This window comes from Globicephala melas, chromosome 15 (assembly GCF_963455315.2).
Source record: "Globicephala melas chromosome 15, mGloMel1.2, whole genome shotgun sequence".
NCBI classification, from domain to species: Eukaryota; Metazoa; Chordata; class Mammalia; order Artiodactyla; family Delphinidae; genus Globicephala; species Globicephala melas.
In genome coordinates, this window is record NC_083328.1 from 43565678 (window position 1) to 43593637 (window position 27960).

General features: G+C 56.4%; 2 protein-coding genes across 2 annotated transcripts in view; one reads left to right on the plus strand and one right to left on the minus strand.

Moving 5' to 3' along the window:
- Positions 1-5939: 5939 nt before the first annotated feature.
- CST7 (cystatin F) lies at positions 5940-15787 on the plus strand. Its single transcript, XM_030872501.3, has 4 exons — positions 5940-6105; positions 13579-13751; positions 14628-14744; positions 15373-15787. The coding sequence occupies exons 1-4, from the start codon at positions 6036-6038 to the stop codon at positions 15448-15450; spliced, it is 438 nt and encodes a 145-aa protein (XP_030728361.1). The 5' UTR covers positions 5940-6035; the 3' UTR covers positions 15451-15787.
- A 1792-nt stretch (positions 15788-17579) lies between these two features.
- The window catches only part of APMAP (adipocyte plasma membrane associated protein), a 29020-nt gene continuing 18639 nt past the window's right edge, over positions 17580-27960 (minus strand). Inside the window, exons 4-9 of the mRNA XM_030872499.2 lie at positions 26350-26442; positions 24994-25110; positions 23693-23867; positions 23099-23233; positions 22487-22679; positions 17580-19611 (exon numbers count right to left, since the gene is read on the minus strand). Of these exons, the coding sequence (XP_030728359.2) occupies positions 19402-19611; positions 22487-22679; positions 23099-23233; positions 23693-23867; positions 24994-25110; positions 26350-26442 (923 nt within the window). The 3' untranslated portion in view covers positions 17580-19401. The remainder of the gene's footprint in view (positions 19612-22486; positions 22680-23098; positions 23234-23692; positions 23868-24993; positions 25111-26349; positions 26443-27960) is intronic.

A 27960-nucleotide genomic window follows, 5' to 3' on the forward strand; every position in this document is an offset into this window, starting at 1 on the left:
GCGTGAGACAGCAAGGGAACTCAGCCACTGGCGCGTGGCAGAGACGGGCGTGCAGGCCAGGGAGGGGGACGGGGGAGGCTGGAAGCAGGCAACTAGAAGCGGGGCATCCCGCGGGCCTGGCAGGGGGTACATTCGGCTTTCTTCTCTTGTTGATGCTAAGTTGAACACGCGGACAAAAATTAGGGAAGCTGGCAGTTCCTGACCAAGCCTGACCGTTGGGATGATTGCAGCAGAGGCTGTGGTCTGGCTTCCTGGGCAGGTGCAGCAGGGAGTGGGCAGGGTGCCATGGTCACGTGTGGTCTGGCTGTTGCCCACGAGTGCACGTGTCTCACTGGGACCCCCCCCCCCGTATGCCAAGTGCTCCAGCCACTGTCTCAGGTCTGCTGGAGGGGCGGTACTCAGCGTGAGACCTTCCTGAGGAGGAAGATGAGGTAGGCGGTCTGTGAGACAGCTGAGCCGAGGCCCCCAGAGGCCTCAGCAGCTCCTGGCCCACCATCTTGCAGGGCCCTCCTCTTCCTGACACCCCCTGGAGCAGACGCAACAATGGCCCCAGAGATGCCCACATCCTAAGCCTGAAACCTGTGACTATGGTACTCTTCAGGGAAAAGGGCCGCTGCAGACGTGAGGAAGGACCTCGAGGTGGGGTGATTACCCAGAATACAGGGGTATGGCAGGGGGCTAAATGTAATCACGTGAAGCCTTAAGAGCAGAAAACGCAGCTTTAGTCAGAAAGAAAGATGTGAAGGGGGAAAACAGGTCAGAGAGCTGCCTCGCCTCGGCGGTCAGCAGCCCGTGTCCCTGTGCTGGGGTCACAGCAGGTTCCAGCACCTGACGTGCTGCCCTGAGCCTTTTCTTCCTCATCGTCCAGTTCCAGAATTTCCAGGAGTTTCCAGAGCCCCAACTCCAGACCCTGACAGCCCTTGGCTGTAAAACCCACCCGAAGAGAATGCAGCCCATGGAAACTCAGCAGGCGGGTGGGGACGATACAAGTGGACATAGAGTCTAACTCTGCACACGGCCCTTGGCTCTCCAATGCCAGGTCATAGGTCACTCTACTGCCACTGTCCTGCAGCGTGAGGCTTCAAGAGCCACTGGACAAGGGCCTGGCTGGCAGCGGCAGAGCCAAGCTTGCTGTCGGCGCCAGCACTTGCTCCCCTTGAGCAAACCTTCCTAGGCTCAGGTGGCCCCAAGAAGGACCCAGAGGTCCAGGACCACACGATGAGGCTGGGCCAGCACAGCACAGCGTCCTGACGAGGCGCCCGACCCCCACCAGCCTCTGCTCACGATGCTACCTCTGCTTTCACCCCCTGCTTTCCTGCCAATAAAACTCCTACCCCGTCATCAGAGCTCAACTTAAATATCCCTTCTGTGGAGATAGTAGGGATGAGTACCTGGGGAGCAAACAAGGTGGTGCTGGGAGAGCGGGGGCCTGCTGGGGCACGAGGGCAGCCGGAACTCTGGAGCGGCGCTGGGCCTGCGCAGAGGTGCTGCCTGGAGCCCCGGGGGTTCAGGCTGCCCCTGGGAAAGGGCATGACCCTCCCCTCGGCTGGAGGATGAGCACCAAGGTCCCGCCGTGGGGCTGGCAGCGCCCTGTGCCCACCAAGCAGTCAGCAGAGGGGGCAGCCGCTCCCTCAGCCCCTCCAGGCTAGCCCCCTGGTCCCAGGCCCGGGCCTCAGCCCCCCTCAGGGCAGTAGAGACAGCTGTGCAGGCTGAGCTCCAGTCTCCATGAGAAGCCGCTGCTGCAACGTGATGTCGTGAGTCGCTGTCTGGGTGACACAGCGGGAGGCCAAGCAGCCCCGCCCTCGTGGAGTCCCCAGGTGAGGGGCAGCATCCAGCCCACCCAGGCGAGCAAGTATCAGGGCCCCTGAGGACGCTTCTTACCCGCAAAGCGTAAGGGCAAGAGGAGCAGCGGAATCTCGTCCCGTCCCGTCACACCAGGTGCTGCTCCAAACCAGGACCCAGGGCTGGCCGGTGCGGTCAGGCTGACCCACCAGGGCCCTGAGCTGAGAGCCCCCGGATCCACACAGAAGAATCACGTGTAAAGAGCTGGCAACTCTGTCCTTCCAGCCAGGTCACCAGACCAAGCAAGGGTTGGGCTGCCAGGTTTAGCACATAAAAATACACAAAATTTGGACTTTATAGAATGAATGATTTCAGTATAAGTACATCCCATGCGATATTTAGGATATACTTATACTAAAAATTTATTTGTTGTTTCTCTGAAATTCAAGTTTACAGGGTGCCCTGTATTTTAACTGGCAACCTTAGGTAACGGGTGTCAGAAGCCAGGCCAGGCCTTTACGTGACCTCTGGGCAGAAGCCACAGCACTGAGACAGGTAAGGCAGGTTGTGTGCAGTATCTAGGAACCAAGCCCCACTGTGCCTGTGGCACGTGAGTTCAGCTCCACCTGTGGATCCAGGCTCCCGTCACCACCGGAAAGGTTCTCAGTTCTCCTGGTCAATAGCATTACCAACTTCTTCAGCCTCCCAACTGGCAAGCACATACCCCTGATACCGACCCAGCCACAAACTTGTTTCCCATCTGTCAGTTGGGGCCTTTTATGCTGAGGGAAAGGAAAACAAACCTAGAAAATCCAACTAGAATGGTCTTAAGCAGCAAGAGACTGGATGGGAACTCATAACTGGAAAATCTAGCAGCACATGAGCTTCAGGGTAGGTTTGATCCAGGGGTTTGTCACCTGCCACTCCAGGGGCCACTACACCAACAGCCCCGCTGAGACCAAGTCCAGACGCGGCACCAGCATCTTAGGGTGATTCCAGGCCCAGCCTGTGGCTCTTCCCAGGGATGCCCCAGACCCCATGGAGATGGACATGCCGACACATGCAGCCCCCCACGTGCAGAATGTGTGATCATGACGGATGGTTGCAGGCGGCACTGGGTGCAGGAACCCCACCCGCACAAGCACCAAGATCCCCCAGGAGGAGGCCCAGCCTGGGGAGAGTGAAGAGCCCCCAGGCCGAAGATTTGCAGGGTCCCTCCCACCCCACTGAGAACTGTATTTCCCCAGAGAGGGCCCAGGACTGCTGAAATCCATCACCAGTACAGCAGATGTAGCGACAGAAGCAGGGGGGTTCCCAGAGCAGAGGAGGAAGCCCCCAGCCCCCAGCGTGGGAAACGCCGGGCGAGACCTGCTCGTTTCTTGGATCACGGCGCCACCGTGTGGACAAAGTCTGCTCGCCACCCAGCAGCTCTTCGCAGACCAAAAAAGCACATTCCTACCCCTCCACTCGGACAACCACCGTGGACTTTAGAAAATAAAGTACACGCAGGACGTTAAGGTCTCAGAAGCCCATCGGGCAATCCTCTCCTGGGACAACCAGTTTTTTTGTGCTTCTTCTGTACATTGTTTGGGTGCACAAAAGTCACACACACACACACACAACCCTAGGCTCCTTCCAAGGCCTCCCACACTCCTGCTCTGCAGGGCTCGCTGATGCTTTTGCCAACAGTCGTGCTGGACAGGATGTCGGCTCACTCGGGCCACCATCGGGGACCCCCATGGCCAAGCTGGCATCTGCAGGCTGGCCGGTGCCAGCGTGGCCGGCACGGACAGCCCCAGGCTTGGGGCCCCAGGCCGGGGGCAGGGGGGACGGGGGGCAAGGAGTGCAGGGCAGCGGCCGGGACCACAGCGCTGGGCCTGGGCCCCAACTCTGCAGAACTTCCCGCAACTTCTCACCCCCTTGTGCCTCAGTTTCCTCAACTGTCAAATGGTGTGTGGGGATTTGAGAAAAGTGCCCGGCACACAGCAAGTGCTGGAACATGCCCTCTCACCAACACCGCGGCTGTCATCAGAACGAATGCAGCAACACTTCTGGCGGAGCCCCAGGCTCCCTGAGCCCGGCTGTGGCCAAGACGGGCTGCACAAGGCAGGAAGCTCGGGACCTGGAAGCAGCAGGACGGCTCAGGTGTCCGGTTCGCTCCTCGGGGGGCGGGCAGGGGTGGGGGGAGAACAGCCTGAGAACTGGACGGCTCCAGCCAACCAGCAGGGGGCACAGCGTGGAGGCCAAAAGAAAAAGTCTCCTGGGGGGGTTGTGAAAACAGATTCCTGGGCCCCACTCATAGAGCCTGATCACGGGCAGAGCCTGAGAAGCTGCATTTCCATCAAGGGCCCAGGGAGTGCTGACTGGGCACTGGGCAGGGGACCACATTTCAAGCAGGAAGGGGTGGCAGGAAGGGTGAGTGATGAACAGACCCGCCAATGAATGAGTGGGGCTCAGTGCAGAGCCCACAACCCTCAGCAGGCCGAGGATGAGGCAGAAATAGTGCACGTACACACCTACAGTCACACACATGCACAGAGACACAGAGACACAGACACATATGAACACACAGACTCGAAAGCAATGTACACTCTCACACACAGATACATACAGGCACAGACACCTGCACAAATGTATGGGTCAGTGGTCTCCAGAAAAACAAAGGCAGTAGGGTGTGTGTATGTATGAAGACATTTATCACAAGGAATTGGCTCATGGGATTAAGGAGGCTGAGAAGTCCAGACCTAGGACAGTCTGAGTCTGAGTCTGAAGGCTGGAGAAGACCGATGTCCCAGCTGGAAGATAGGCAGGCAGAGAGGATTCTTAGTTCCTGGGCTTAGTTCTATTCAGGCCTTCGACTGAATGGACAAGGCCCACCACGCAGGAGGGCCGGGTGCCTTAGTAAGTTTACTGGCTCCAGCACTGATCTCCTCCAGAAACACTCCTCGTGGACACACATGGGATCATGTTTGACCAAGTGTCCGGGCCCTCAGTGGCCCAGTGGACACATAAAATCAACATCACAACATATATACAAAACACACACAGACTTATACACATCTGCGTGTAAGCACATACACACCTTTCATTCACACTCAGAAAAACACACTTCCACATGTTCACATTCAGACACATGTAAAGACTGGATGCACACGCATACACATGACACATGTACACAGCGCACACATGCACACTTCCCCGGGGGCCCGTAACGCTGCTCTAACCCCAGTTCCTTCCTCCTCTCTGGGCCTCTGCTCGCCCCCAGGCCTGGGCGGTGAGGTGCACCATCACCCACATTCACGGACAACAGGGCCGAGGGCCAGAGACAGTGCAGTGACAGGCAGGTCCCGTAACCACTCTGAGCTCCCCAACCCCCGGAACTTCTGAAAGTGGGAATGAGCCACCGCACTGAGGACATGCAGGAGTGACCGCCGGCTCCCGAGGTACTGCAGGGTCAAGCCGTGAGCACAGGGGAAGCCCAACTCCTTGCCATGCCTGGTGGAGGGCGCAGGCACAGTGGCCGTTTACATTCACGACATCCCCAAATCCTCAGCATAACCTGAGGAACTGAGGCTTGGAGACCCCCGCCCAAGGTGAGCCAGGTGTTCAGAGGTAGAGCCTCAAGCCTCTTGGCTCCAGAGCTCTCACTCCTAACCGTGGGCCTGGTCTAGAGGTTGAGCAGAGCGCCGGGACCTCTAGCCCAGACACTGTTCCTCTCCTTTGCCAGCTCTGAGCCAAAAAGGTTCAAGAATCCATCACTCTTCAGCAAACGCTGTTCCTCACCCGGTTCCAGGCCTGGCGAAGTTCATCCTCTGAACTGCAGTCTGCACCCTGTTTTCCTGCTACTTCCCAGGGAAAGTCACCTAATTCATGCCAGCAGGAGGACAGTCTCCTGCAGGGGGCCAGTCAGACCCCAGAATCTAGGCCTGAGGAGCGTACCCTTTGGAGAAGGAACCCCAAGTGCGTGTGCTTCTGAAAATCTCTGCTCATTTTTCTGCTGCAACGTCTCTTCTGTGCGTTTCAAGGGTAGAAAATCGCAAAAGTTTTGCTCACAGCTATCACCTCTTCCCTCCCCTGCAAATAATCGCTGTTTGGAAACTTTTAGAAAGGAAGCGGTTGAGCTTGTAGCTGCTAGATGTGGAGATGAATAGCAAGAAACCACCACCCGCACCCCAGGCAGGCGGTTCGCGGGGCGGGGCTCCCCCAGCACCTCGCTGCCGGCGCCCCTGCTCAGCACAGCCCTGCGTGCAGCCATGCATCCTGCCGGCGTACTGCTGGTCGTCTGTGGCCTCGTCCTGGGTGCCACGGGGGACCCTTCGCAAGGTAAGAGGGGACCTCCCCACCGTCCAGGCGCCGTGAGCTTGACCCCCAACCCCGTTCCCAAGGCACGTTCCAGGGGACCTCACAGCAGCTGCCTTTGTGGGGAGCAAGCTTCGGCAGAGGGGGACTGGGGAGGTCTGGGGACCGGGGACGTGCCTTCTGTCCCCCACCGCTCCAGGGGTCTGCAAGTAGCCAACGGAGGCCCGCCACGGCCCCTCCACGGAGACAGCGCACAGGGCAGCAGTCAGGCCGTTTCTATTTGATGGTGCACGCTTCCTGCCTCTGCTGCTGCCCTGTGACTTGGCTCGGGGGAACCTAAGTCTTCATCCTTCCAGCCAGGCCAGAGCTGGGGGGAGGGCGAGGGGAGCCGCCACCTGTAGGCCAGGAAATGAGGCACAGAGAGGTTAGGCGACTTGCCCAGTAACACAGCCCGTGAGCACCTGCCCCATGCGCACGAGGAAGCTGGTAGCCGGGGCTGAAGTGACCAGCGGGAGGTGGAGGATACAGCCCCCAGGTAGCGACTGGTCTTTGCCCTCCTCCCTCTTTGAAGAGGTCTGGAGCCTGGCCACGGGTGACCAGGTCTGGGGTGCCCAGGCAGGTGCCCAGGGGACAGCCTGAGCCTCTCAGTCCCTGGAGGTCACAGCCTCGGAAGTGGGTGACACCTCAGGACCATCTCACGTACCATGAGGACGGGACATCCTGCCTCTGTCCCCTCCCCCAGCCGCGGTCTTAGCTCACACCATGAAGCCTCACAGGTCCTCTCCTCCGGGAGCTGTCTGTCCTCCTGGGCCCCCTTAGTGCCCAACCGAGGAGGCCACGCCAGGGAAGTGGCTGGACGTTCAGGCCAGGGAAGTGACTCCCTCAGAAAGCCTGAGTGAGGGGCCTGACATCTCCACCGCACTGGGATGTAACGTTCGTGCCCTCTGTCCCGCTTTCCTAAGCTGCTTCTGCCGGCCTCATTCCCTCCCCTAACAAGCGGGGCAGAGCAGGATTGTGTGGGGAATCCTGGCCCAGGAGGTGCTGGACGCTGGCCGCCTTCCCTTGGCAGGACTGCCTCCCCTCTGCTGGGGTTTGGTGCTGGACCAAACCCTCTCCAACCCAGTCCCGCACCTGCCCCCTCGGGAAGTGGAAGACTGCCTGCCCTTGACACAGCCCTCTGGCTGGCCTGGCCCTCCCCCATCAGGCCTGCTCTCAGCCCCACAGCCCAGATGGAGGAGGGTCCAGAGTCCAAGCCACATGCAGAGGCCTTGGGACCTGGAGCCTCTCTGAACCTCAGTCTCACTGTCCATGAAATGGGTAAACCACTGCACCCCTCAGGCCCTGGAGGCGCCTGGCTGCGGTGGCCCACGGAAGGCAATGCCCCGGGCCTGGGGTGGGGGGCAGCTGCCCACCCGCACCCCTGCTCCTGAGCCTCTGCTGGCCGCAGCCCCTACGCCACACAGATCCTTTCTGCTGCCTCCAGGTGAGAGGTGACGGCCCCAGCGAGGGCCTCGGGCTCGAGTGAGTGGCTTGGAGGCCCCTGTCTGGGGGTCGAGAAGAGACAGCTCGGCCCCAGACCCGAGTCCGCCCCTCAGCCCCACGGCCTTCCTCTAAGAACAGATCCTAGAGCCTTCCGTGGTGGGAGGACAGGGGCCCCAAGTGTCGCCACCTGGGTACCTGGCTTCTCCCTGCCCCTGGCGCTCAACTACGCTGACCTGACCCCGGCAGCCTCCCTCCCCAAGCCCTTCAGAACCTAGGAAATTGCTACATGGATTTCTTCAGCCACTATTCCTTCAGTTGAAAATGGAAGCCCTTTTTCAACCTGACTCTCATCTCTCCTGGGAAGCCCTCCCAGTCGGGCTCACAGGGGCCCATCTTCCCATCACAGGCCGCCTGGCAGGGTCTGGGGTCCAGCAGCCATCGTCACCAGTGGCAGGACCCGGAGACCACCCACCACAAGGGAGGCCCACGCCGGCCTGCATCCCAGGGTGGGGGGTGGGGGGGAACTGCTGCATCTCGGCATGAGGGCCAGTGACCCACCCTCTGCGTTTTGAGGTTTCTTTTTTCCAGTGGGGACACCCATTTGCCCTCAGAGCGCCACTGCAGCCATTTCCCATATTTGATAATCATGACACCATGGCATGTCCTTTATCGACAAGATCTTCCTGCGGATGGTCTCCTGTATCCCCACCACAACCCTGTGGGGTTGGCGCCATCATCACCCCATTATACAGATGGGGACACGGAGGCTCAGGAAGGCCGAGCAGCCTTTGAGGCAGACTTGGGACTCACTCTGGGCATGTCCCAGTGGATTAAGGCGGGGGCTAACCAGCATCTTGTTTGTGCCGGGGGACACCTATGCTCTCAAAACAACGGGGCTACTCATTAGTCAGAGCCCCCAGAGCACAGCCGGGTGGGTGTGGCCCCACGGAATTAAGGGCAACCACCAGCACACTGAGTTCTGGTGTCACGTGAGGGGGCGAGGCTCGGAGTGAACCTCCAGGTGGGCAGTGGACACCAGCACCCCGCTCTCTGGGCACAGCCCTCCAGGACCCCGCCCGTGACATGACAAGGGCCCCGTGATGCTGGCAGGGAAGCAGCCACCACGAGGAGACCAGCAGGGACACGGTGGGGCAGCCTCCAGTGGTGGCCTCAGTGTTTGGCTCCTGGGCACCCTGGCTCCCTTCTAGGGTCTCCCCACCTCCCAGCCACACACAGGACACTCCTGAAACAGGAAGGGGTGGGGAGCCTCAGCTGCCTGAGCAGCCCCCTCTCCCTTCCACACCAGGGAGGGAGGGGCTGCGCGGCCTGAGGCACTGGACTCTCCAAAGGGCCCAGCACCCCTGGAATCACAGCCAGCGTCCCAGGCTCCAGCGCCTCCTACAGGACATCATCCCACGGCTTCATTTTTCAGAAAAGCAAGTTGAGGGATGTTTACCAAAAACATTTGCTGCTGACTCATTTTACCAGCTGTTCTTTGTCAGGAAGTTACTGTCCTCTCCTGGGACATTTGCTGCATGTTTGGTGGTAATTGGAGGGCAGACTCCATCCTCTTTAACCTGCACAGAAACAGTTAACTGTTGCCGCAACCCAAAGGGCTGCTGACCATGTCCCCCAAGCTCCAGCCCCACCTGCTCAACTGTGGATCTGCCTTGAGCCCCTCGATGTTTGTGAAGTGCCCACACACTGGTGGAGGGAACTGAGTGCCCCAACTGGTGAGGGCAAGCGCAGAGCCTGGCCACCGAAATCAGTGGGGCCAGTGTTAGTTCTGAAGAAGGGGGTGTAGGGACAGGACAGGACAGGAGCTGGAGTAGGAATCACTTGTGATTTAGATGGAAAGTTACTTTTCAGCAAGAAACATCAGAATGTTTCCTTGACGTTTTGCTTCCCATTCTGATCACATGAGGAGAGACTCCTTGACTCCCTTGTATCAGGTTGAATCAGGGGGTGTCGAAGGGGCCTGGGGTGACTTCACAGAAACAGGTGGCCGGGAGTCCACTGGTGCAGCCTGAGCAGCCCAGGGGCCTGCAGGATCCCCAGCCGTGCTGGCTCCTGGAGCAGTCCCAGCTGTGCCAGGGCAGGTGGGAAGGATCTGCCAGGGGCAGGTCCCGCACTGGTTCCTGCCCACGCTCTCAGTTCCAGGGCCAGCTCCACCGCCCAGGTCTGAGACGACAGGCGCTCGCATCTCTGCCCTGGGAGTCTGCTCTGGCCCCAGGAAAGCTGGGCCTCTGCCGTCCTCCCTCCAAGCCTCGCACCCCTGCACACTGCGCTCACCCGGTGCTCTTACAACTGTGCATCCGGGGGCGGCTGGAGCCCCCGGTCAGTACCCAGCACAGCGCTTTTGTCACCCTAATCTTCCCAAGTCTCCGGCCCCCCATCTCTTGCCCAATCTCTTGCCGTCTTGAGTCATTTTTTTCAAGACCAGCTGAAGAGCTACTTCTCTCCCAAGAGCAGTAAGGGGCCCTCTTCTCTCCTTCCTGACTCAGCCCGCCCCTCACCAAGGGGTCTGCCCACCTCCCTCTTCCCAGTGCCTTTCTGGGCCTAAGCCTCCATGCCCTGCCTGGCAGGGGATGGGGGAGGGAGTCCGGCTTATTCGGAAACCTCACTTCTCTGCGCCGCCCGGCCCTCCCCCACCCCAGCGTGTGTGATGAAGAGTGTTTGTTCCTCCTCACAACCTCTCCTTCTGGTTGTCCTTTCAGTCCACGTCACCAGGCCACCACCTGCCACCAGAGTGACTCACGATCCCCCCCTGTGGCCCCTGCACCCAGCCTGAAGCTAAGGGCAGTCAGGTCTGCCTCGTGCTCTGCTCTCTGCTCCCCTGGCCCATCTCCACGCCTCCTAACTGGTCCCCACCCCCAGCTCCCTCTTTGAGCCCCTTCTGCCAGATCACTGTCCTGCCCCCAACCTGGAGTTGCCCACAGCACCTACTGAGAAATACTTCTTGAGAGAAAACGAGCACAGCTTTCACACCTAGGTTTAACCCGCCCTGCACTCCTTCGAGGCCTGTTTCCTCCCTGTAGATGGGACCACGGCCAGCCCGGGGGGGGACCCCTTGGCGGTGGTGGGAGGGGGCTAGCTGGCTGGGGCCCAGGGCCCCCGGCTGCCTGTCTTCTTCCAGAAGGAGAGCCCCTCTTTGGGCTTATTCTGCACCAACCTTGCCCTGTGGACGTTCTGAAGAATCGCTCTGAAAATAGGTTTGACTTTTCAACTTTTTAAAATTAAAAATGGGGTTTTACTGTTTGTTTAGATAACTCTGCTGATGAAACCTCACTTAACTGAAGCCTATATTTCAGGAAATGTAGTTAAAAATAAGCCAACTTCAAGTTTCCTACAACCTCTTTGTAACTTTACCAAAATTGCTTAGGAACCGACATCACACGTTTGGCAGAGACATCATCAGAGGTTTGGCCTCACCTAGTTTCACTTCATTATTATAATCATGTTAAGTTCAAGCGAAATCAAATGTAGTATACTTTATTTAAAAAACAGGTAGCAGTGGTTACCTTTGCAACACTGAGAGTGAGCTCTAATGTTTCTGTTGTACTTTTCTGTGTTTTTCAAGTTTCCTACCAAACAAGTAAGCTTATAATCAGAAAAAGCAATATATGTAATTTGTACAAAGAAAAAATAGCCGTGGATATAGACCCACAAACACATGGGCGACTGGACCGTCCACCAGGTGGTCCTTCCCGTCTGCTGTTCAGACTATGCTGACAAGCAGAAATCAAACAGTTTTCAAAACAGAAAAACACACTGGACTTCCTGTCGTCAACAGCAGGCCAGCAGCCCTCAAAGCACCAGAGTCAGAGCCACGGCTCAGGGCCCAGCCAGCCGACCAACCCAGCTGCCGCGTCCAGAGACCTCAGCCACGGCCCAGCCCAGTCTTTGGGGACGTCATGTGAGGGCCGGACTATGGCAAAGGAGACTCTCAGAGACGTTGGGGACAAAAGCTTCGTGGGGGAAGAGCGACAACCTCACCTGCTGGGAAGCTCTCATGGGGGTGGAGCAGGCCTCCCAGCTGAGGGGGCCTCACAGAGCCATCCAGAGCTCCATCTCGACCCAGGGACCCAGCTGGGGCCCACCTGCCAGGAGGGGTCCCGCTTGGGTGGGCAGTGCCAGCCCCCCTTACAAACAGGCTGTCATGAGCGCCAGCGGCTCACCCCCAGGATCATGGGCCCTCTGCAGATTCTACCCAGACCAGACCCACGCCTCCTCTGCCCACTGCCAGAGCCCCCTCTACCGCTCCACCCAACTGGAGAGGAGACCCCTCAGCGAGGCCGCATAGGGCCGGCTCTGGCCGTCCTGGTTCTCGCACCCGGTGGGGGTCTCATGTGCCCACTGCCACAGAAGATGTCCAGTTCTAAGGAGGGCTCTGTGCAGACCTCAGGCGGCGGACGGTGGAACCAGCCTCCTCCGAAAACCTCGCTCTGGGCTGAAGGGCTCACTGACACCCTGGCAAGACCTCTCCACTGAGTTGAGCTGAGCTGGCATCCACCATGTCTCACCCTCTGCTGTGACCCACGTACAGGCCGGCCCCCAGAAGAGGTCCCAGCGTTCTGGACTGACCCTGGCCGAGGCTCCTGGACACATAGCTGCACACGGGCCGTCCTGCCAGGTGCCTGGGTCCCGGCCCAGCAAGGCCACTGACCCTGACCCCAACCCCCAGCTGAGGTGAAGGTCCTCAGCTGGGGGGCCCTGTCTCCAGTGGGACACCCCCGTCCAGCCCCTGAGGAACAAAACCCCCAAGCACTGCCGACCTCACACCACTGTTTTCCTCCCATGAGTCGAGACTTCTTCACAACCAGGGAACCGTGTGTCCTCAATACAGCGGGGTCCACACCCAGCACCCTGGGTCTGCAGTCCCAGCGAGTACCCCGTGAGGAGGGGACCCGGGCAGCACTGACCCCTCCTTTCTACATGCAACACCCAGAAGCTCGTTCACGAGTCTCTACTTCCTGTGGCTCCAGCGGGTCCACCACGTGCTGACCCCACCCCCACTGAATGCACCACAGGTGCTCCCCAAGGTCACGGCCAAGGGAGGCAGAGTGACCTTCCAGGGCAGTGCAGGGCAGTGGACCCTCCACACTGGCCAGGACGCAGCTGATCCCCGATGCAGGCCATGCACGAGGCGCGGACCCCACTCTCCACGTGACTCAGTGAAAGAAAACAGCTGAGCTGGCCCCAGGGGGTGGGTCAGCTCCGAGTCACTTCTGGCACAAGATGATTTCAGGAAAATCTGGGGAATTCTTAGAAAAGAGAAGTAATCTACAACCCTAAACCCTCTTCCCATTCTCCCTCCCCTCAGTTTAGATTTTAATATAAAAGTAGTCCGTGACCACTGCAGCAAAACTGAGAAACATAAATTTGAAATCAAGTCACCCCTGAGCCACCAACTAGAAAAGCCACCACCCACCTGCTGCCCAAACACCCCAAAGGAGGCAACACACGGGTGCCGCGGGGACCTGGCAGCTGGGCGGATTCGGTCGAGAGTCCTGGGGGCGGAGGACGGCCTTCGAGCACTTCCCCTCGGCCACTTGCTGGGGACAAGCGGAGGGGTCGAAGCCAGAGGGCGGCCTCATAGGCCAGGGCCGACTTCTCGGAACACCAGGGCTCATCCTGACAGAGGCTCCAGGCCTGAGGGTGGGCAGGGGTGTCCAGGCTCCCGTAACTGTTGGAAACAACCTGGGTTCTGAAAGGACAGAACCCAGGGACACATGCGGGCAGGGACAGGACGGGACCACATCTTACCCACCTCTGCGCCGCCCACCGCACTGGCCCTTGGCTGAGGATGGGGCGACCACGGGGATGGAGGGCAGATGCACCGGGGGGTGAGACATGGACGGGCCGGCAGGGTACACGGCCGTGCGAGGGGAGAACAGGCCGGGTGGGCCGGGCACCACACTGGGAGCAGAGGCGGGAGGCATGATCCCTGGACCAAGGACCCCCCCCCCCCCCCCCCCCAGTTAACGTTCTTGTCTGGTTCTGCTTCTCATCCAGATTTTTGTTCCAAGATCCTTAACTCAGGTGTGAAGCCAGGATTTCCCAAGACTATCAAGACCAACGACCCGGACGTCCTTAAGGCAGCCAGACACAGCGCTGAGAGCTTCAACAACTGCAGCAACGACGCCTTCCTGTTCCGGGAGTCACACATCAGCAGAGCCCTCGTCCAGGTGGGGTCTGGGCTCAGGACTGCCCAAGGCGGCCAGAACCGGACCTGGGCCACCAGAGTCAGGCACCGAGGCCGGCGCCGCCTCTCACTGCACCAGGCTCCTCCCGGACAGCACACAGGGAGGAGGGCGGGCGAGGGCGGCTACCACGGGCCACAAGCTGCCCCACCGCCCACCTTCAGGGCTGCCTGCCTGCCGGGCTGCCCGCAGGCCACTGCTCCACGACCCCAAAGCACTTGCGGCCACGTCCCCCAACCACTGCCCCGTCCCTGCAGAAGTGTCACACCCTGCGAGGTCCCCACGCTTCTCAGCGGCCCCATACGAGCAGCCTAGTGCTCCCCCTCCCACGGGGACACCACGAGGCAGCCAGGCCTGGCTCGTCCTGAGTCCCGAGAACACAGGTCAATGAGGGTACAGGACACAGTCAGTGACAGGACGCAGCCACTCTCGAAAAGCAGGGGCCCGGTGCAGCCGGTCAGCAAGCTTCGCAGTCACTGACCGGGGAGCTGGCCTTGGGGAGAGAGACCCACAGCCCCGAGGATGTGTGCTGCCCGACACCACCCCACAGGCTGACTCACGATAATGGTCACCCCTGGGTACAGGACTGGGGGGGGGGGTGACTCTATTATGTCTCTTCTCTTTGGTAACCGCAAACTCTCAGGGCGGGATGCTGTCCCTATCATGGAGGGTGGTCTGCATGGGTATAAGTAGCCAATGTCAGGACTCCAGGGGCCCAGACCCGGGGACTGGGGTCTTCAGCCTCCACCATCTGCAGGAGTGCATGCCCAAGCCTGGGGGGAGGGAAGTGGGCCCCCAGCTCACCCCATCTCTCACCATGTCCTAGACCCAGTGACCCAGGCCCGCCCTCTATCCCCTCAGATAGTGAAGGGCCTGAAGTTCATGCTGGACCTGGACATCAGCAGAACCAGCTGCAAGAAGACCAGGCACTCGAGCCTGGACGACTGCAGCTTCCAGACCAACCGCACCCTGAAGCAGGTAAGAGGGCTCTGGCCTCCCCACCGCTCGCCACCCCCCAGCCAGCTCCGCAGCCTCGGAAATCACCCTCGGCACTGCTCTACCTGCGAGGTTCTGACCCCACCCCTGAGCAGCGCCCACGTCCACCCCCGACACGGGAGAGCGAGAGGCAGCCCCCCAGTACTTCCCAAACGACACCCCTCCTCGCTCCCACAGGCACACCTCCAGGGAGTAAACACTGCAGGTTTGGGGGTGGGAGGAGAGCAAAAGAAAACTTGTACATAATTGAGAAATTTTATATACACACACGGGGAGAGCAGATGTGGCAAAATCTGGTAATCTGTAAATACATGTGTTGAGTATATATTTTTGAATTATTCTTTCAACTTTTCTGTAGGTTTGAAGTTTTTCAAAATAAAGTCAGGGCAGGGAGTGAATTCTTCAGTAAAGAAAACACACATGCACATGCGTGGGCGCACACACAGACACGTGAGCACACAAGCACACACGTGTACAAACACACACACACACACACACACACACGCCTGAGGCAGTGGCACTGGGAACCCACCTCTGCGGCGGGTGAGGTTACCCTGGCGGGGTGGGAAGCCTCCGTGAAGGGGAGACTCTCAGGTCACCCTCGTTTCAGACTCTGAGCTGCTACTCTGAAGTCTGGGTCATCCCCTGGCTCCAGAGCTTCAAGGTGCCCGTCCTCCGCTGTCACTGACTCCCGCCTCCCAGCTCCATCCCTGCTGTCGCGGGCCCTGGGAAACCATCTCCTGAGAGCAGAATGGCAGATGGCTGCATTGAACACATCAAGCCTCCTCCAAACTTAACTAGTCTCCCCGACGCTGTGCACCTAGATTCAGGGTCTGCACAGACAGGGCGAGTCCTCCAGTGGGGATTACACGGGTTCTCGACCCCGAGGGGCCCTCCCACCTCACTGCCCTGAGATCCCAGGCCCTCGAGGAAAGCCCAGAGGGCCATCTTTCCATCTGAATAACTGTCCCTGCACTGGGCAGGGACCAGGCATCAGTGATGTCTTGGGTGAATAGTTAGGAATAAACCTGAATAAAGAACTGATCACCTTGAAGCAATGCCTGCTGCTTGACCTGCTAAGGGGAGAACGGGGAAGTCAGGAGGCCCCCTTCCCTCCACAAAGCCCAGGGGGGCCTCGCCACTGAACCGTACTGAAGACCAAAGCCCCAAGGCCCCCCACCTCCAGCTGCGCTGTCCTCTGCGCATCCCACCCCCACGTTCTCTGCTGCCTGAGGCTCGGCAGCTGCGCCTGGGCAGGTAGGTGGGCAGGGACGGAGCAGATCCCACGGCTCGGCCCGGACAGGGAGGCAGGGCGGGGGACCTGCTGGGCGGGGGCACCGCCGTGGGTGGGAAGGCGGGAAGGCCTTCGCAGTGGAGGCGGCACAAGGCTGGGCCAAGCGGGAGCAGGGGACCCAGACGCCTGCACCGTGAGCCCAGGCGTCCTCGTCCAACTACGGATCAGCGCCAAACGTGCTGTCACCTTTAAAAGAACGACTCGGTAATTCACAGGAAACAGAAAATGTGCATTAAATTCGGCGACTTAGCTCGCTGTCATAAACGTGACAAACGCGAACCCCCAAGTGAAGTTCCTCTGACTCCTGCGGCGATTAAAGTCACGATAATTCCACAGCCGCCTCCATTTCTGCGGCCACTAATTCAGGGGCAGTGGCGGCCACTGTGCCACGCGAGGCTGGACTCATTCGCGACTCTGAAGGCCCCTGAAGGCAGCCCTCTCGTGAACACAAGCAAGTTCAGCCCCTGCTTGACCCCGTCCGTCAGCAGGACGGCAGGCACACCGGGGTCCAGCACCAGGGCCAGACGCTTCAGGACACACCTGTGGGGCCCCCATGACTGATGCAGGGGACACAAGCTCTAAGGTCCCCTCCGTCCTCACTTTCAAACACGCACCAGAGCACAAGGCCAAGTGTCTCCTGACAACTGTGAGACCAACCAGATGCTGCCCCACAGGCCTAACATGGTGTGAGAAAGGGAGGTGTGACGGGGAGCAGCCTCATGGCACCCCTGCCCCCAACTCCCCCGTGCCCGTGACAGCGTCACTTACCACAGGGAGTGGATGTCAACCAGTGGTGGCCTGAAGTCCCATGCTGCCACCCAATTCTACCTGTTTCTTAAAACTTACCAGCTTTGCTCTAAGAGGGAATGATTCTGACAGTGGGAAGCTGCACCTTCATCTCATTCACTGTCACTGGGAAAATGTAAAGTTAAGGACACAGGATTCTAAGACATACGGTACCAGAATTATGACCAAGAAGAAGAAACACTTGAGGTCTCAAACTGACCAAAACCAGTCAAACTCCCGACAGACAGGCCTGCCCTGCTCTGTGTTCCAGAGCCTCCCCGCCAGGCCCTCCACCCCTGCTCACCAGCCGTGCAGACTCTGGGATCCAGCTTCAGGGCCTCCACTCCAGATGCAGCCCAGCCCTCCCCGGGTTGCAGACAGGCCAGGCCCTGAGGAACACAGCCACCCAGAGGACCACCTGCAAGGCTTAGCCCCGCTGCTGTCCCACCTCGGTGCCCGGGACATAGCCACCCGCAGGCCTGACCCCTGGACTGGGCAGCCACCCTGCCTCCTCGCCCCCAGCCGCCTGTGCCCCTAGGCAGGTCCCTCCCCAGCCTTGGTTCCCCCATGAGATGCGGCCACGTCTCTTTATATCACAAAGAGGTCAGTGCACATGACAACTCAACATGGCAGAGAGAAGGCTGATGACAAAAACCTCAACGCAGGGCCTCTGTCCTATAAAAGGCAGCAACTGAGTCCTGATGGAGTTTTTGTAATGATGACAAAGCAGCACACAGTGAATGAATCACTTAATTTAATTTTAAGATCATGTTAGTAATTCCCATTAGAGTAAATCCGTTTCATGTTTACAACAAAAACCTATCATATATTTAAGCCTAATGAGGTTTATTTTGCACCTCATCATGGCAAATTACCAGATAAAATACAGGAAATGACACTTTGAGACAGAAAATCAACATCTGAGTCAAAACAAAAAAAAGACACCTTTGCTGAAAACTGTGAAAAGCTACCAGCTTCTCTGCACTGAGAGCACAGCCCTCAGTTCCCAACCAAGAAGAAATGTTCAGGGTCAGCACGCTTGGGTTCTGTGTTTTCGAGGCAGAATGGTCAGGTTTCACCTTACTATTCCTGCAGACTCGATACACACGTGCACTGCTGCCTGTTAAAAAGCATTTCCTATGAAGTTACAACACCTGACAGGACACGGGTCACATCACGGCCATGCAGCCAGTCTGACTCTGCTGTACACAGCTATGCGTAAAGCTGGCCCCAAGCAGGCAACTCGGAATGAGCCCCCATCAGACACTGACTCTCTCCCCTAAAATGGCGCAGAGCAGGGAGGGGAAAGGAGCTATGAACCAGCACAAGACACAAACGGTTCAAGTCTCACCACGATGTCGGCCATCCTTGACGTTCAATGTCATCCCCTACTCAAAATACTGCCTTTTCAAGTTACAAAGACAATTCCAGAGACACAATCCCTGATGTGTTCTCACAAATACGCAGGAAAGGAAGGAGCAGACATCAGCCCCACCTTGCAGAATGGAAACAGGAGAGGAGTGTCACGTGGACTGAGTCAGCGTGGGAGGCAGGCGGCCACAGGGGAGGCCCCGAGCAAATCTAAGCATGACCCCAGCAGAACCGCCCCTACGACAGGCGGAGGACAAGACCTTACTCGCTGTTAAAGTAGATTAAAGCACAGAAGAACTTCCCAGGCAACACCATCAAGAGGTTAATCAGCAGAAAAGTCCATTTAATTACCATAATCACATGGATCACCCCACAACCGGGACCATGTGTGGACACACCCGTCAGGATACAGAGCAGCGTCAGGCTCGTAACACTAGAGCAGACGCAACCCCAGCACGTGCACTATTCACACCTGGGTCTGGAGTGAGGAACCAGGTGTGTGAACAGGACTCCTGGTGCCCAGCGCCCACCTTCACTCCCCATCCTCTGATCCACACGGCCCGCTGTCCATGGAGAAGCCGGTGAGTCCTCTGAGCTGCTGGAATCAACGTGCTCTTCCTCCACACACACCCGGGTCCTTGCCTGCAGAGCGCTGGCAGGTACCCGGGTAGGGAGGGGCCAGGTGCAGCAGGAGGGTGGGAGCCACGGGAGGGACGCCCAGGGCCGAGGCTCGGGTCTCACTTGATTCTGGGGAACGTAGCCGTGCCCTCTTCACCTGCACAGCCCATCCGAGGCTTCACACAAGTTTCCTCTGAGCTCTCTGCGCCCTCCCGGAGCCCCTCTCACAAAGACAGGTATCACCCATTTAACAACAAAGACATCGAGGCTGGCGGGACACAGCCAGCAGCAAAAGCGAGACGCCAGCCGACTCACCCACAGCTCCATCCCCACACCTGAAGCCTGTTAAGTGCACCAAGTCCCCGGGGCCTAAAGAATCACTGCACTTGGGAAGGTTTTTAAGAGACAGGGACTCATCTTCCCCAGGGCAGATGCAAGGCCAAGTCCAGGTGTCCAGGTAACAGTGACCCGAGAGGCTGCACCACACCTCTGCGGACCGGCAGGTGCAGGTGGGAAGGGTGTGTCCACGCACCTCCTGGCCCAGGGGTGGCGCACAGGGCAACGACGGGCCTAAGCAGACTGCAGGCGTAGTCTGCAGAGGAAAGGGGACCTAAAGGAGCCCAGGTACAGGTGCCCGTCGTGCTCGTGCACCTCGCTCACGTAAGCAGCCACCTGCCCATCGGGGTCGTGCAGGCTCCTCCGGAAGGCCCCGCTGTCACTGAGCTCCAGGACGAGGCTGTACCGCGGCACGAACTTCATCACCGTCTCCTGGCTAAACAGCTGAAAGGGAAGCACAGTGAGAGGAGAGCGTGACACGGGCCACGTGGAGTCCTGCAGGCCGGGCACTGTGGCTCTTGTCACCTGCTGGGCACGTCCCACCCACCCTGCCCACCTCCCCACCGGCTCGCTTCCACACGGCACTGCAGCTGCCTTTTTAAAATACCGGCACACCCCACACCTGAACAATTCAGTCAAGAAGTAGCTTGTGGAGCCAAGCAGGGTAGATGCGTGCAGGGGTGGCCCAGACCAGAGAGTCAGTCTGAGCAGGCAGAGTCCACGCTGGAGAAGAGAGAGGGCCGTGGCTCCAAGCAGGGTGTCAGGGCCCAAGCAGGGGAGATGGTGTCCTGCAGCAGGGTGACCTGGCACAGGCCATGAGCCCTTAAGAGGTAAGGCCCCTGCACACGGCTGGGAGGAGGGAAAAGGGCTGGCATGGGTGCTAGAGCCCTAGCCGGGGCCATGTGATGCTGGGGCCACATGACAGCCGAGCCACATGACAGCTGAGGCCACGTGACAGGGGACAATGGCTACAGACAGGGACAACTGGGGAATCTGATCGCATAGGTATGAAGGAGCATGAGACCCGGGTTTCTCACCTTAGAGAAGGGAAGTACAAACACAGACAGTAAGAAAACTGGCATAAATCCTGTGGTATGGGACCGGAAGCAGAGATACAGCCTTACTTACGGTTTTCAATTTAAAGAAACAGATGAAGACACATAAATGTAGGTGTGAGGGTCTGTGCACGAACACGTGTGCATACATACCCAGCTCTCTCACGAGGGCCTGGGAGCAGTGACCCCCCGTCAGTAAGCACACTTAGCACCTGTCCACTCTAGGAGAAGCCGGGCTCCCTGACAAACGGCTGATCCCAGAGCCGGGCAGGGAAAGAACAAGAGGAGCCTGAACAATGTGCGGGGCCAGGAAGCAGGAACTACTCCAAGAACGACTGGGACACATGCAAAGGTCAAGGGGCCATACGGAAGGGGCTCCCACTGGCCACAGCCGGACAGTGTGAGCGTCAAAGTAAGCAACGATGGTTAACAGATCATAATCACTGATGAAACCATCAACCCCGAGATCATAATGACACTTACTAACTATCCCCACAAAATACTTATTAATTACAAATGATAAAGAGTAACTTCACAGCAGAAACCCGGCACCCACCACTGGATGAGGTGACGGGCACTGCAGGGACAAGTGGACACCACGCACCTCCCGACAGGTCACACTGAGGGCACTGGAGAGGCACAGCCTGAACCTGACCGTGAGAAACACCAGGCAGCCCGAGGCAGGGACATTCTGCAGCAGAGCTGAGTTGGGATCCTGACGGTCAGGTCTGGGAGCCGCTCCAGGCTGAAGGGGACAAGGAGAGGTGGCGACTAAGCCAGCCCGATCCTGGGCCCAGTCCCATTACAAAGGACACCCCTGGGCCACTGACGAGCCTGAGCTGGGTCTGTGCACCGGAGGGTCACCCGTATCCGCGGGACATCCTGTCCCAAGGGAGTCATCCCTGCTATAGGAACAGCGCTTGGAGCATCCGGGGGCGACAGGTCAGCCACCTGCCTGCAAACAGCTGAGGGAAAGACATCCTCTGTTCCCTTCCTGCTGCTTTTTAGGTCTGATGTTGCCTCAAAACTAAAAAAAGAAAATCCTCAAAGACTTCAACAACATTCTGAAGAAAATCTAACCTCCTTTTCAAGTCTCCAAGGCCTGTGGTCCTCTCCCACCTCCCACCTCCCACCTGCCCCAGACCCACCATCTATCTCCCAGCCACATGATGACGCCGGGCCACTCCTACCCAGGACGCCCATGTCCGGGAACACGCCCACCCCGCTGGCCCTTTCTCACACACGGTCTTGGCTCCTGATGCAGACACTGTTCTAGGCGCTGAGGATAATGGAGAGAACTCAACAGAAGAAGCACTCAACAGAAGAAGCACCTCTGCTCTGATGGTGCAGAGATGCAGTCTATCAACCAGGGGGGAGATGCGATCACCACGGACAGAGCACATCCTCTGATGGGTACCAGCTTCAAGCACTCACTATACTCAACGAAGGGCATCATCTGCATATTCTCATTAAATTTTTCCATCACCTAATGAAGTGCTATTATTCTTCCCACTTGACAGATGGAGAAACTGAGGCAGAGAGCCCACACCCCCTGCCCAGGGCCCCACAGCTAGTCAGGCCTTCCTCAAGACCCTTCTCCTTGCACACTGCCATTCTGCGCCCTCCAGGCCCCAGCGAACAGATGTAACTCTGCAGCCGACGATGCATCATTTCTGAACAGTGACCTGCTGAACTTGGAACAACACTGAAGGCCATGGGCCAGCCTCACTGAGAAGGTGCCCACAGCCCTTGGCAGGGCCCAGACACAGGGCTACGTGCCACACAGACTCAGCAACTGCTGCCCAGCACCTTCCAGGACCTTAAGGCTCAAATAGTTTAGTATTTGCAACTAAGGACATGGGCGAAATCCCATGAAGGGGGTGATGAGGCTCCGAGGAGGCAGGAGGAAGCGGGGCAGGAGGAAGGGGCACCTGCAACCACTCAAGGAAGAGCTGAGCTTGCTGAGGACGGGGTCTCGGGGAGAGCGGAGAGCAAGAGGCAGGGCTAGAGGCCCCAACAGGTCACAACGGGGAGGGTGACGATAAAAATACCCAGACAAGGAAACCAAGAGAAAAAACTCAGAGGGCTCAGATGTTTACATTTACGTTACAAGGCAAAGAATAAAATATGTTTTAAAGAAGTCATTAAAAGCACCAAATACTATAAGCAGAACTAGAATTTTCAGAGCTTCCATAAAGGTCAAAAAACCCATAATTAGATGCATTTTCATTTTGTTTTTTGAAATCAATAGTTCTCATAGTTACCTTAAAAATCATTCTTTTAAGATACGGTCTCTCAGATAAGAAATCCAACATGGAAAACCCAGGATTGGAGCGAATGGTCGACATGCCGACCCAGTAACCCCCGGAGCTGCTGGCTCGGATGTTGTCTGGGAATCCAGGCAAGTTCTCCACAAACAGGTCGGCCCCTCCCTTCATCAGGCCAGACACGTAGAACCTGAAAAATTCGCCCAAGCAGGCAATGAGTGGCAGCCCCCCAACTGAAGGAAAAATTTTAGCCAAGCACCAAATTGGTCTTGGTCCCAATAACCAAATGGATACAACTGTAAACCCGTCCATCACGAACGATGGCACGGCTGCTCCAAGAAGCCCTCAGAGCCCTGGGCCCACCCAACAAGAAGCAGGTGCGGGAAGCAGGGCCGGACCAGGCCCACCAGCAGGGAAAAGGGCCGGGATCGCAGCCAGCATTCCATCAAGACTCTCCCAGCCCATGACGCGCAAGAAGGCTGAGGAAGGGAGAGGGAAGATGACTCTCTCATCACACAGGACAGGCACCCACTGCGTCCCAGGCTCTGCAGCTGACACCTCACAGCCGCCCGGCCCACAGCTCGGTGGACTTGACATCAGCTCACGCACCTCCTGATCCTCGCCATGGTCAATTCCGCCACCAGGACAAAGTCCTCCGCAGGCGAGAGCTGTACCCCGTTGGGAAACCGCAAGTGGTCCAGCAAAACCTTTACCTCCTTGGTCTCGGTGTCGTACTCCAGCAGGCTGCGGGCGCCAACAGCGGAGGTCACATGGGGTGTCTGGGGGCCCCTGCTGGGCTAGAGCCCTGCTCCCGGTCTGGGCCCTCAGGCACCCTCCTCCAGACAAGCCCACGGTCAGCTCTCTCGCGGACCTGAGCACTGGTTCAGCACCAGGGAGGGCCACCGTGGCTGCAGCCTCACAGGAGTCCCCTTCAGAGGTCGCCTGTGAGGTCTCCCCCCGCTGCGAGACCACACCCTCAGACAGCCTGGCCATTCTACCTTCATTTCTCCAAAGAAGAAAGTGAGAACATCTCGCTGTTTCATTGTGTCCGCCACCTGTTTCCAGGAGACAGTAAGATCCTCCCTTAAAAGCTGAGTACTATGCTCAGAAACACCCCAACAATTCCTGGATGTAGTAAGCTCTGCGAAGTCACCCTGCCTGTCTACGGCCTCCCTGAGGAGAAGATCCAGAAGGAACACGCACCGACCATCATCTGTCCCCTCCATCACCAGCAGCAGATAATCTCGTCTTTGCCATTTGCTGCTAGAATCCGTAAAATAAATCTTCCTCCCGTCCCGAGTTACTGTAAGATCATTCACGAAGGACATCTTCCTCCCCTCAATGGGTGTCTCGGAGGACAGCAGCAGCTTTACTTCACCTGAGGGAAGGCGGGGGGAGGAAGAAAAGGAAAGAAGGGAAGAAAGAAAGAAGAAAGAAGGGGAGAGACTTGCTTGTATTCTAAGAACGTGTAACTCAATAATTTCAAAATATCAATCGGCCTAACTGATTTACAAGGAAAAACTAAATGAGCTTCTCCGTGTCCTGACAGAAGATTTATTCCTTCTTACAGTAAAAATCAGTGTTTTCCTTTCTTTCTATTAGGTGATGAATTTTTTTAGACCAGCTCCACTAAAGGCAGAATCCCCCCTCTAAGGATGAGGAACTCCTTTTATCAAGACCAACTGACTTAAAAATCTGGTAAGAATCTTAGGTTAAAAAGGCAATTTTCTATTTGTCTGCTTGAGAGAAATATAGAATGTTCACCTCATCTGCTTTTAAATTTAAAAGGCAGGAATCATAGTAAATCTTTTTAGATTGTAGCACAAACGTTCAAGGAGCGCTCAGCGCTTCCCACATATAATCCCATTTAAACCCCCCACCACTATCGCGCAAGGCAGGCACTCCCGTCAACCCTGCCCCGTGGGTGAGGAAAGCAGGCACAGAGAGGCTGAGTAACTCTCACACAGCCAGCACCCAGCAGAGCGGGGGCCGCCCAGGGGCCCGGTGCACCACCCACGATGGCAACTCCTCCCTCAGCATGAACCTCCCGCTGAAGCACACACAGCAATACTGTGGCACTGATCGAGGTGACATCGTGCTCAGTCAGGGGAGAGAAAGAGGAGAAGGAACTGGAGGAAGGAAAAGACAGAGAGGCAGAAAACAAACAGCAAGACCAGATGCAGAGAAATACAGAGAAGTAAAGATAGGAAGAGGAGCCTAACATCCTCAACATGAGTCCTTCTGAGATTCTGTGGCTCAAACACAAAGGCCAGGGGAAAGGAGGGAATGGGCCAGAAGCAGGCATAAGTGAGGAGCCACACGGTGTGAATACTGGCTGGTATCTGCAGGTAATATTTTCAGTTCCATTCAGTGAATAAGAAAAACATCAGGGTCTCCAGTAGACTGTACTGAACAAATTCTACTAAATCCATTTATAAATAAATGCACATACTGTTTAAAAGATCAGCAATCATCATAGAAGGAAACAAGTTACTGTCACTTACGTTTCCAGGGGTTTACTTCAAATAGCCCTTTGTATGCATCAGCCACAAAAAGGGTCCCGTTGGGCCCGGCCCGGATTCCCAGGGGTCTCCCACAAGCAGGCTCATCATCTCGGGTTTCTAGGGAAACAAACAGACAGGAATCAGTGGCTGGTCCAAGATTTGTGGCCCCTCAGTGTCCAAACACTTCCTCCACCCCGTCCTAAACCTGCATCATGCTGTAGAGAACAAAACAGACCATGGCTTCAGAGACAGACTCGGCCCCCCATGTTCCAGCCCCCCTAGAGCTTAGGACAATTGTCCAGCATGTCTAGAGGGACCACCCGAGAATCTGGATGTGGACATAAGCACAGCAACTGATACCCAAGAATCAAGTTCACATCAGCATCCTGAGACTCAAACAGTTAACTCAGGGACGTCAGCAGACACAGGCCCCACTCCCAAATCCCCCAGAACCTCAGGAGTGGGATTTAGGCCCAACAGCTGGACCTGAATGCTGTGCCCATCCAGGGACATGGCAGGGTCCCTCCTCCCGTCATAAAGGGAAAGCTCCTATTTTCCTGCTGAGATCCACTCTCCTGCTCTACTACCTATACTCTTTTTAAACCCCTGGCGGAGCATATTTATTGCTGGGCACTCACTGCAGGGCACTTACGGCAGAGTGCTTACTATAGGGTGCTCACCGCAGGGTGCTTACTGCAGGGTGTGCTCCTCAGGGTGTATACTGCAGGGCACTTACTGCAGAGGCACTTACAGGCAAAATACGGAGTGGGAAAAAGCAGGTTAAATACCCAAATGTAGAGTATGATTCCATCACATAAAACCACGTGTGGGTGTGAGTATCCATGAACAGAAAGAAATCTGAAAAGTTATTCATTAAATTGTTAACAGTTACATCTGAGAAGACTCTGAGGTGATTTTTACTTTCTTCTCTGCGTTGTTTGCATTTCACCATAAAAATGCATCATTTTTAGAAAAACATTCTAGCTCTTAAAAAAATAAGTCTGGGAGCTACCAGTTTTTAAACAGTGAGTTTCTAACAGCTGAGTGACCTAAGGGTATTTCACTCTGGATGCAGGGCTGAGGTTCCTGAGGGGCTAGTACAGGAATGCGCTCCAGCACGTGAGGAACAAAGCCCAGCACCTCCTGCAGCAGCTCTGGGGTGTGGGGGCCCGGCAGGGCCACGGCCACAGCTGGATGGGAAACTGCAAGCACAGGTGGTAAATGAGGAGCCCAGGCAGCCTCTAGCTGGGCCGTCAGGCTCTCCTCCTCCAAGGACCCGACTTCTGGGGAAGACAGCTCCTCCTGGCACCCTCCTGGGTGCCTGGAAGAGACACACGTCAGGGGTCACTGACTTACTGCATGGGCCTGAGCCAAACCGGGCGATGGTCTCTACTTCACCGTTTTCAAGTTTTACGACTCGGCCATCTGCTGTACCAGTGAACATTACATCTGTTTAAAGACAGGAGGGAATAAGGGTATTACTGGGTTAGCCTAAAAACTGTGCTCTCACAACCTTCTACAACAGAGGCGGCCAGTCTGTGCTTTTTATCTCCAGAGAGGAAACGGCAGTTTTGAAGATGAAGGCAAGTGGTGTCTGGGGACAAAAGTCTTAAGACGTGCAGCGATAAACCCCACGGGGGCCTCAGACAGCATGGTCGTGACCCCGAGGCTGGATCCAGGGCACAGCAGACACCAGTCAGGGATAAAAGCAGGATTTTCTACCCTCAAAGAAGCGGGGACCCTCAGGCTGTTCACGTCTGCTTCATGTCAGTGTCTGCTGCTGAAGCCGATTACACCCAACCAAAGGGGAAGAACTGCTAGGAAGGCCCTCGGTGTAAAATTAAGTGCTCACTTCAGCAGCACATACACGAGAACTGGAACCACAAAGATGATGTGCAAATTCATGAAATGCTCCATATTTTTAAATGTATATTGCAAACTCTAGGGCAACCACTAAAAAAAGTTTTTAAAATAAGTATAACTCATATGCGAAGAAAGGAGAGAAAACAGAATCATAAATGTTCAGCTGAAACTAGAAAGTCAGAAGGAGAGTGGAAGAGAAAATAAGAAATAAAAAAACAAAGGCAATGAACAGAAAACAGTAACAAATATGGGAAATAGAAATCCAACTACAGTTAACCCTTGAACAACCTGGGAGTTAAGGGTGTCAACTGTCACCCTGTGCACTGTCGAAAGCCTGTGTATAACTTTATGGTCAGCCCTCACATCCTCCAGGTTCTGCATTCAAGAGGTTCTGCATCGCAAGGTTCTGCACCCGTGGATTTAAGCAACTGCGGATAGAGTAGTGCTGCAGAATGTATTTACTGGAAAAAAAATCCACGTGTAAGTGGACCCACGCAGTTCAAACCCGACTTGTTCAAGGGTCAACTGTATATCAATTATCATTTTCAACATCAATGGTATAAAAACCCCAATTAAAAAACAGAGACTGTCAGAGTGTATCAAAAAACAAGACCCAACTATATGCAGTCTACAAGAAACCCTCTTTAGATATACAGACACATATAGATTAAAAATGAAGGGACAGAGAAAGATATACTACACTAACACTAATCAAAAGAAAGCTGGAGTAGTTCTATTAATCTCAGAGCAGCTGCAGACCTAGGAACACAATCAGGGATAAAGAAGGCCTCCACGTAATGACAAAGGGTCAACTGTAGAGAAGACATAACAGTCCTTAATATGTATGTGCCTAAAAACAATCATCAAAATACATGAGGCAAAACTGACAGAACTGCAAGGAAGCAGATGAATCCATGATTAGGGGAGGAGACCTCAGCATACCTCTCTCAGAAATGGACAGATACTGATGGACAACAAGGTCTGACTGTACAGCACAGGGAACTATATTCAATGTCCTGGGATAACCCATAATGAAAAAGAATATGAAAAAGAACGTATACATATGTGTAACTGAGTCACTTTGCTGTACAGCAGAAATTAACA

Excerpts from the sequence above, each read along its gene's own strand:
- CST7 (XM_030872501.3), top strand. The coding sequence starts at position 6,036 with ATGCATCCTGCCGGCGTACTGCTGGTCGTCTGTGGCCTCGTCCTGGGT. Across the intron at positions 6,106-13,578 it reads CACGGGGGACCCTTCGCAAG|ATTTTTGTTCCAAGATCCTT; the intron begins GTAAGAGGGGAC and ends CTTCTCATCCAG. Across the intron at positions 13,752-14,627 it reads TCAGCAGAGCCCTCGTCCAG|ATAGTGAAGGGCCTGAAGTT; the intron begins GTGGGGTCTGGG and ends CTATCCCCTCAG.